The sequence below is a fragment of the Crocuta crocuta genome, unplaced genomic scaffold, assembly GCF_008692635.1.
Source record: "Crocuta crocuta isolate KB4526 unplaced genomic scaffold, BGI_CrCroc_1.0 scaffold248, whole genome shotgun sequence".
Lineage (NCBI taxonomy): Eukaryota > Metazoa > Chordata > Mammalia > Carnivora > Hyaenidae > Crocuta > Crocuta crocuta.
Genome location: NW_027532409.1, coordinates 4,209,310 through 4,218,670, shown reverse-complemented (window position 1 = coordinate 4,218,670; position 9,361 = coordinate 4,209,310). Strand labels below are relative to the sequence as shown.

The 9,361-nt window shown below is 52.1% G+C and overlaps 2 protein-coding genes across 2 annotated transcripts in view; both read left to right on the top strand.

Annotated features, from left to right (window-relative positions):
• Window positions 1-2,176, top strand: part of SLC32A1 (solute carrier family 32 member 1) — a 3,756-nt gene extending 1,580 nt beyond the window's left edge. The window contains exon 2 of the mRNA XM_077778854.1: window positions 984-2,176. Within this exon, the coding sequence (XP_077634980.1) occupies window positions 984-2,171 (1,188 nt within the window). The 3' untranslated portion in view covers window positions 2,172-2,176. The remainder of the gene's footprint in view (window positions 1-983) is intronic.
• A 2,686-nt stretch (window positions 2,177-4,862) lies between these two features.
• Window positions 4,863-9,361, top strand: part of ACTR5 (actin related protein 5) — a 30,695-nt gene continuing 26,196 nt past the window's right edge. Inside the window, exon 1 of the mRNA XM_077778883.1 lies at window positions 4,863-4,931. Within this exon, the coding sequence (XP_077635009.1) occupies window positions 4,863-4,931 (69 nt within the window). The remainder of the gene's footprint in view (window positions 4,932-9,361) is intronic.

The window sequence follows — 9,361 nt, the reverse complement described above, 5'->3', positions numbered from 1 at the left end:
TGGCTCGGGGCCCCGGGCTGCGCAGGGCCCTGCGCACTAAGTGGTCGGACCCGAGGCGCCTCCCGCTCCCGGGCCCTGCGAGACGGCCGTGCGGAACCAGGGGCAGGGGATGGCGACCGCCTCCCTGCCACCCGCGCCTTCTCCAGGGGCGTCATTGAAGGCCCCGTTCCGTAGGCCCGGAGGGAGGCCCCGGTGGGAGCCTGGAGGCCTGGAGGCCTAGGGAACCCAGGATTTCGTTAGCGTGTGTTCTCTTTGTGGATTCTAAACCCTCCTCCCGCAGTCCGCCCTCCTGAGTCCACAGCTTGATTCCTGCTTGATTTAGCCTCTCAGTCAGGGCTCGAGCTTCTCCCCCCCCCCTTAACCTTCCGGCCTCGCCCCCCAAAGCCTTCGCAGGCACTCTCGCAGTCCCTCGGTTCTGGCTTTCCTCTGCTTCGCTCACACGGATCCTCTCTTCCGCGGCACCCTGGCTCTTTTCCCTCGCACTGCTGCTACCCCGTTCCCTTCTCCCATCGGCCTCAGGCCCTGCACCCCATTCGAGCCGCACCTTAAATCCCTCACCCCCTCTTCCTAGCGGTTCAGGCCCAGCCCTCAACCTTTCTCAGTGCGCTTTTCTGGCCCTGACCCTTCCAAGCCCCTTCTTATCTACTCTCAAAATATCTCCATATACCTCTCCTTTCTTGTGACTTGACCCCACGCTCAGCCTCCTCCCCACCTCCCAGGTCTTAGCGCACCTTTCCCTCCCAGTTCCGTCTTTGAACACCTCCCTCTCCATCTGACTCGACGCCCGGCTTCTCCCATTAGGCCGCGGCACACCCCGGGTTCCAGCCAGCCGACTGTTCACCTCGCTTCCCGGGGGTTTAGGCCCCTGTCTCACTCGGCTTAGCGCCCCCTCGCGGCTCCGGTTTTAAGCCACGCCTCTTGGTCCCCTCCGGCTCGGCGGCCTCCGCTGAGCGCCGGCGTCCGGTTGCCTTTTCGCTCCGCAGGGCATGTTCGTGCTGGGCCTGCCCTACGCCATCCTGCACGGCGGCTACCTGGGGTTGTTCCTCATCATCTTCGCCGCCGTGGTGTGCTGCTACACCGGCAAGATCCTCATCGCCTGCCTGTACGAGGAGAACGAGGACGGCGAGGTGGTGCGAGTGCGGGACTCGTACGTGGCCATCGCCAACGCGTGCTGCGCGCCGCGCTTCCCCACGCTGGGCGGCCGCGTGGTGAACGTGGCGCAGATCATCGAGCTGGTGATGACTTGCATCCTGTACGTGGTGGTCAGCGGCAACCTCATGTACAACAGCTTCCCGGGGCTGCCCGTGTCGCAGAAGTCCTGGTCCATTATCGCCACCGCCGTGCTGCTCCCCTGCGCCTTCCTTAAGAACCTCAAGGCGGTGTCCAAGTTCAGCCTGCTGTGCACTTTGGCCCACTTCGTCATCAACATCCTGGTCATCGCCTACTGCCTGTCACGGGCGCGCGACTGGGCCTGGGAGAAGGTCAAGTTCTATATCGATGTCAAGAAGTTTCCCATCTCCATTGGCATCATCGTGTTCAGCTACACGTCCCAGATCTTCCTGCCTTCGCTGGAGGGCAACATGCAGCAGCCCAGCGAGTTCCACTGTATGATGAACTGGACTCACATCGCCGCCTGCGTGCTCAAGGGCCTGTTCGCGCTGGTCGCCTACCTCACCTGGGCCGACGAGACCAAGGAGGTCATCACGGATAACCTGCCTGGCTCCATCCGTGCCGTGGTCAACATCTTCCTGGTGGCCAAGGCGCTGCTGTCCTATCCGCTGCCCTTCTTCGCTGCGGTCGAGGTGCTGGAGAAGTCGCTCTTCCAGGAAGGCAGCCGCGCCTTCTTCCCGGCCTGCTACGGCGGCGACGGGCGCCTCAAATCGTGGGGGCTGACGCTGCGCTGCGCCCTGGTCGTCTTCACGCTGCTCATGGCCATCTACGTGCCGCACTTCGCGCTGCTCATGGGCCTCACCGGCAGTCTCACGGGCGCCGGCCTCTGCTTCCTGCTGCCCAGCCTCTTCCACCTGCGCCTGCTCTGGCGCAAGCTGCTGTGGCACCAAGTCTTCTTCGATGTCGCCATCTTCGTCATCGGTGGCATCTGCAGTGTGTCTGGCTTCGTGCACTCGCTCGAGGGCCTCATCGAGGCCTACCGAACCAACGCGGAGGACTAGGGCGCGAGGGCTCCCGTGCCCCCNATAGGAATCCACAGTCCATCGCGTCTGCGTTTCTGTTGTCCATTCTTTTCCACAACACCCTGGTTTCTGGGGAGGCGGGGGCGAATTTGTGGGCAGGGCTTTCTGTCCTTCCCGGAGGGACCCTAACTCTTTGGTCCCTGTCACCGAGGCGGGTGGGAAGGGAGGGAGAGGGGGCTCAGTTCGCAGGCGCAGAAACTTGACCTTGGGGGGACATTTCACAGCCATCCAGTGCTTGGAATCTGCAGCGTCCAGCCATTTCCAGCAAGAGCGCTTCCCATTCCAGAGACATTTCAACCCTGCAGAGGGAAAGCCTGGCTGGGGAAATCCGTTTTGGGTGGGCGATTTCCTTTGGCGCAGCAGGGAGGCCAGAAGCCGAGGCAGGGCCCGCCTGCCTGCCGGTTTTCAGGAATCCAAACTCATCTTGTGCAATTTATCAGGTCGTGGAACTGTTCTACTGTGCGTGTGGTGTGCTCGTGGTGAATAAGATGAAATGTATATCAGAAAAAAAATCTATCTCTAATTTAGAGTGCGGTACATAATTATATCCGTAAATAAAGAAGAAACAAAGGTGCGTGGGCGTGCTTCTGGTCAGTTCTGCATTTTTGCTTCTGGTCAGTTCTGCATTTTTGCATGCGGGGATCCCAAAGCATTGGAACGTGGGGGAACCGATTCTGGTCAGACCAGCTGAAGCAGGTGTGGGGGGAGGAGCATCTGTAGTTAAAGGGTCGTGGGAGAGCCCCAGGAAAGTGAGGAGCATGGTCTGCACTAAGAGGAGGCTCTCCAGGTGTTTGGGGAGAGGTAGGGGAAGGAGCCTGTGGAGCTTGCAGCAGTCTCAGTGTGGCCTGGGCCCTGCAGCCACCAGAATGAGATTTGCTTTGACTCCCTTCTGGGTGTTGGATCCAGCTGAGAGCATTCCAGAGACTCTCAAACTCCAATCCTGAAAGAAAGGGGGGTGGGGAGGAGAAAGACAATGAACAAAAGCATGCAGAAATCCACACTTGATTGTGGGCTGTGAAGATACTATAAAGGAAATCAGTCGCAGGTTATGTATTTCCCAGGGCTCCCAGGGCCAGGGGCCAGCCTGGCCCCCCAGGCATCTCTCACCCAGGAAACCCCCCTCAAGTCCAAGCTGAGGTTTATGCAGCCACAGTGAAGAGATCTGGCTGCTTAGAATCAACAGACCCTGAGCTATTCGGGTCCCAGTCTTCTTGAGCAGCCTGTTGGATTTTTTTTTTTTTTTCCCAATTACCTAGAGGATCCAGTCCTTTTGTGTGTGTGTGCAGATCCAACTGCAGAGCGCCAGTCCCAGGTTTGGTGGCCGAGTCACGGTCAGAATTAGCATATGGGACCCAGGAATGCAGGAAGGCCGGGCTATTCCTGGTGTCCTCTCTCACTTGGAGAGTAGCCTCACTTGGAGAGGTTTTTCCATCTCTGCCATCAAGGCAGAGGACTAGTTTGGAACGATTTCTCTTGTGCACAAGAAAGCACTGGGAGAATGCCTAAGAACAATGTCCATCCTCCCTGCCCTCCGCGACGGCTGTGGGTGCCGGTGCGCGCATGTGTAGGAGATGTAAAGATCTGCGTCTGGGGTGGGCGGAAGGCTGCATCTGTGTCTTGTGAGAGCCTTGATGAATATGTGTGCCTGTGTGCGTGTGTGTGTTTGTGTCTGTGTGTGTGCGTGCGCAGAGCATCGAGTGGGTGTGCCTGCAGTAGAGGTCATCCTGGTTCTGCAGCTATGGAGCAGAACAAGGATAAGATCTCCCCTCTGCTACCCAGGGTTCTATTTAAATGGGTTATTTGAGATGTCCGCTGCCTCCAAATTCCCCTTTGTCACTATTGTCGTGCGTTCAGGGTCCAGAGCGGAGCAGAGGGTCCTCAGTTTCCTAAGCTCTCTGATGTCTCTCAGTCCTGGAAGCTGACTACTCACCCCTCTTCCCTGCCCACCACGTTTCAGTGGGTCCACAGACCCTGGGATGCGATCTGAGTTGCAGCGAGGTCTGTAGTCTTCAGAAAATGCCCAGACTGTTGCAGTGGAAGGGAAGGTGGGAGCTGCATCAGCTCCATCCTTTCTGTCTTTAGAAGGACAAATGAGACAGCAGGCAGGTTCTGGACAGTGGCTGCCACATCTGCGGACTTGCCTAGATCCACTTCCCTTTGTCCTGCTCTGTGCTTTGTGCTCAGCTTGCTGGAGCCTGGTTATCACCCCCCACACCCCTGACTCCACAGCTAGTCCTGAGGGTGACAGGGGTTGGGAGCCAGCCTTCTAGGCACCCCAGGGGAAACCCTGCACTCTCGTAGGCAGGACATCTATTCCAGACTTGCATTCAGGCTGCTGGAAGAGATAGGGAGACTGGGTAGGTGAGACCATCTCCGAACCAATGCCGTCAACACCAAAGCCCATGGGTAGAAGTTCAAAGGAAGCATGCCCGTCTTGCTTTGGTCCCTGGTGAGGTCGCTGTCCTAGTCCGAGGGAGCCAATTGGCCCTAACAGATTCATCAGGGGGTCGAACTGAGGAAGAGAAGGAGGATCCACCTCTGGGCCCCAGGGTGCCCATCAGTGCCCATCAGTTCTTAGTGCGGATCCAGATGAGTGGTCCCTTCCGGCAGCAGCCTTGCTACGATGTTATGGTTCAATGCCTTGGGACCCCCCACCTGGAACCAAGACGCATGTTCCCCGGAGGAATCGAGGAGTCACTGCTGCCCAGTCCCGAGACTGTCCTGCCTCGCCCCCCAGCGGTGAGAGCACAAGCTGCAGGCTCTCGAAGAAGGACCTGTTCCCGCTTTAGGGACTTTGGATGGAGGGAGGGAGCCAAACAGGCTCATAGGGACCAGTCAGGAAGTTGAGAGGATCCTTGACTTTCTGTTGGTGGGAATGAGAGATCTCCAGATCAAGGGCCAGAGAGAGGCTGCAGTCAGGAGGGGGCCAATCAGCTAGAGGGCTTAATGCTGCTGCCAGTGAAGGTGTGATGGGAAACTCAGGCCTCAACCTCCAGGGATTCTGGAGGTGGAGCTGGTTTGACCCCAGAGAGCCAACCGTGGGTGTCCTTCCCGCTGCTTTTATTTATTTTTTCCTCTTCAACATTATGAACACTTGCAAGCTTACAGAAAAGGTGAAAGACTTCTACACTGACAGCCCATATGCCCACCACCTAGACTGAACAATGAACATTTTTACAGTGTTGGATTATCTACCCTATATCTATCCATCCATCCATGTAGCAATCTGCCTTTCTAATAAATGTATTTCCAAGTTGCAGATATCAGTGTATTTCCCCATTACTGAAGCCTGCAGATCAGTAACGGTGACATCAGATAGCCCGGGACCAGTAGTGCTATCTCTGCTCAGCCATGCCGAGTCCAAAGCAAAAGAAGAATATCAGCAATCCGGATCCTGTCTTGATTTCACATTTTATTGTTTTGTTCGTGTTAGTTTGAACATTATAGTGCACTTTGAATCTTGATATTTATTTACTTATTTATTTATATATTTATTATTTTTTAGGTTGGCTCCATGCCCAATGTGAGGCTTGAACTCAAGACCCTGAGATCGAGGGGTCACATGCTCTACTAACTGAGCCAGCCAGGCGCCCCTGAATTTTGATCTTTAAAATAGTGCATCAAGGGGTGCCTGGGGGTGGGTCAGTCGGTTAAGCCTCCAACTCTTGATTTCGGCTCAGGTCATGATCTCATGCTTTGTGAGAGAGAGCCTTATGAGGGCTTTGTACTGACAGCATGGAGCCTGCTTAGGATTCTCTCTCTTCTTCTCTCTCTTGTCCCTCACCAGCTCACACATGCATGCTCTCTAACTAAGTAAATATTAAACAAATAAATAGTGCATCAAACATCTTATTGAATTTTTTTTGCACCTTCTTAAATTTTGCTCTCTGAGCAAATGCCTCAGTTCCCTCATGCTAATCTCAGTCCTAAGTGTGAGGTAGGGCTTGGGAGAGGAGCTCTATTTCCTAGAGGTTTGGAGTGGGTCCGTTCAAGAGCCTGGCAACGACTGATCCCACAGTGATGCTGTGGGTACCATCTCTGCCAGTTGTGGGGTCCAGGAGGGGCCAGGCAGGAGAGACCTCTAGCCAGAAACACCCCTCAGGATGGTCCAGCAGTGTTGAGGGTCAAGCTCTAGAAAGGGGTGGGGAGGGGAGGAGCTTAACACTGCTAGCAGCAGTGTGGGTGGCATGGCTGGGATGGAAACAGGGTGTAGGGGGGCGCCTGGGTGGCCTAGTCGGTTAAGCATCGGACTTTGGCTCAGGTCATGATCTCATGGTTCATGGTTTTGAGCCCCACGTCGGGCTCTGTGCTGATGGCTGGCTCAGAGTCTGGAGCCTGCTTTGGATTCTGTGTCTCCCTCTCTCTATGACCCTCCCCTGCTCATGCTCTCTCTCTCTCTCAGAAATAAATAAAACATTTTTTTTTTTAAAAAGAAAGAAACAAGGTGTAGGGATGTAATTAGTTAAAATAAGGTCACACCGAAGTAGGATGGGCTCTTTATCCAAGATGATTGGTGTCCTTATAAGAAGAGGCAAAGAGATATGCACACAGGGAGAATTCCTCCGTGGCACAAGCCACGGACTGCAAGCAACACCAAAATACAAGATAAAAAGGTATGGAACCAATTCTTCCTTAAAGCCTTCAGAAAGAACGTGGCTCTGTCAACACCTTATTTGGGACTTCTGGCATCCAGAACTCGAGAGAATAAATTTCTTTTGTCTTCAGCCATTCCTAGTGGCACTCTATTATGCCGACCCTAGGAAACGAATACAGTAGGCTTCTGATCTATTTTCTTCTAGTCATTTCTGCAAGCAAATAATTACCACCATAGATTTTGTCTGGTACTATGTTGTACAACACAGTGGCCACTAGCTAACTAGGGCCATTTAAATGTAAATGTAAATTAAAATGAAATTAAATAAAAAATCACTCCTCAGTTGCACAATTCACATGTGGCTCATGCATGAGACATTGCAGACTGTAGAACATTTCCATCATGGCAGAAAGTACTATTGGGTAGCATTCGTCTAGTGTATTTGTGCATTTTCTCCTGCAGTAATGCTGCGTGGCAACCCAGAATTTCAGTGGAGAAGAACAATTTGTTATTGTTGCTCATGGACCCACCGGGCAGCCCAACTGTAGATTACAGGTCAGCTTGGACTTGGCTCAAGGCCGCAGTTTGGGTTTGGGTCTACTCCATGTATTTCCCATCCTTTTAAGGCTCTGGGCACATTCTTCTTATGACTAACAGCAGGAGTACAAGCGGGCAGTCTAAACCACAAAACATTTAAAGCCTCTGCTCAGATCATATTTAGTTAACATTGACTAAAATCAAGCCACATGGCCAACCCCAGTATCAAGGTTTATAGTGAGAGGTCCTACAAAGTTGCATGGCCGATAGTATGGATTATAATCTTATTATAATCTTACTATATATAGGGTGAAGAACCAGAAACAAGAATCCAGTCTACCTTAGTTATACACAATGCTTCCCCCCCTCCCCCGCCCGACAAAGTAATACATTCATGTGGCTAAAAATGTTTTAAAGTATACAGTGAAAATTTTTCCCACACCTGACCTTCCCATCTTGGCTCCTCTCTTTACAAGTATACTCTTATACTAGTTTCTTGTCTATCCGTATGAAAATACAAGCAAAACCATATATATTTGTCCCCACCCTTTCTTAAAGGGGGTTCACTATACACCGTACAGCTTTCACTTATTTCTTTTAAAAATAAATCTTGAAGCTTTTCCTATGTTAGTATACATAAAGATAGCTCTTGAACTTCAACAGTCACTATATTTACTGTTCTCTGTGGTCTGCTTATCCCTGCTTTTTCAGTTGACTGACTGACTAGATACTTTCAGATGGCTGAGATAATGGGTTTGCTTTGGAAGGCAACACCCTTAATCTGATTTTGCCTCTAGGCAGGTTCTCAATCTGGCCTAGAAGAGTTCACAGAGATTTTGAGAAAAGTTTAAGGTTTCATCTCTTGCTAAAAATGTTACCATCTTATAAAGCTTTTTAAAATGTTTATTTTTGAGAGAGAGAAAGAGAGAATGAGGAGAGAGGCAGAGAGAGGGAGGACCGAGGATCCTTAGTGGGCTCTGCACTGACAGCAGTGAGCTGCATGCCGGGCTCAAGTTCACAAACCATGAAATCATACCTGAGTCGAATTCGGACGCTCAACCAACAAGCCACCCAGGCGCCCCAAAACGTTCCCATCTTTTATAATTAACTTGTTTTTTTTCTCTCAAAGTTGCCCATTCCAAAATTGGAAGCCTAGAGTCAAGGGATCTGCTCTAAACCTTTTTATCCCTCTAGTTGGGAGAAGTGGGGCAGGGGAGAGCCTGCCCAATCCTTTTAGAGCTAAACTGAAGGGAGGTGTCACATTACCTCCACTCCCACCCCCCCCACTGGCCAGAATTTAGTAATAAAATTGTCCTAGATGAACTTTTGAGAGAGTTATACCACTAAAAGGAAGACAGAATGTACTTATTGAGAACCAATTAGTTCTCTTCTCAGTCTTTGAGGTCTCAGCGAGAGGTCTGTGGCAGTTAATAAACAATAAACAGTTATTTAATAATAATAAACCAATTAAAACACTTTACATTGTATTATAAAAGACTACACACAGGAAAATGCACAAATCCTAAGTGGACAGTTTGATGAATTTTCACAACCTGAAAGTGCTACATAGCAAACTCTCTGGTCAAGAAATTGAACTGTCAATACTCTAGAGTTTGAAAAAAAAAAAAATCTAGAGTTTGAGTTGCCCTGACATTGAGGCTAAGGGCGTCATAATCCTGTAGAGACGGAGCCAAGGGCTGTTGAAGGTGAGTTACCCGAAAAATAGGGTGTGGCTAAGAGAAAAGGCGGGGCCTGCAGCAGTTTAGGTTCTGGAGGCCTGGAAGGGGCGTGGCCTGGTGGCGTTACGCCTTCGGGCGGGGCTTACTGTCCGGCGTCCCGGCTGGAGCGAAGGGGCGTGGCTAGATCGGATGATGGGGGCGAGGTTAAGCAAAAGCGGGAGTTCGGGGCCAGGATGGGCGGGGCCTAGCGATCCCAAAGACGGCCGGAGTCGCTAGGGGCGGGTCAGGCGAAAAGACTGGTCCGGTTTAGAGAGGGGAGGAGGCTTGCGGGGCCCTCTTCACGCACGGGGCGGAGTCTC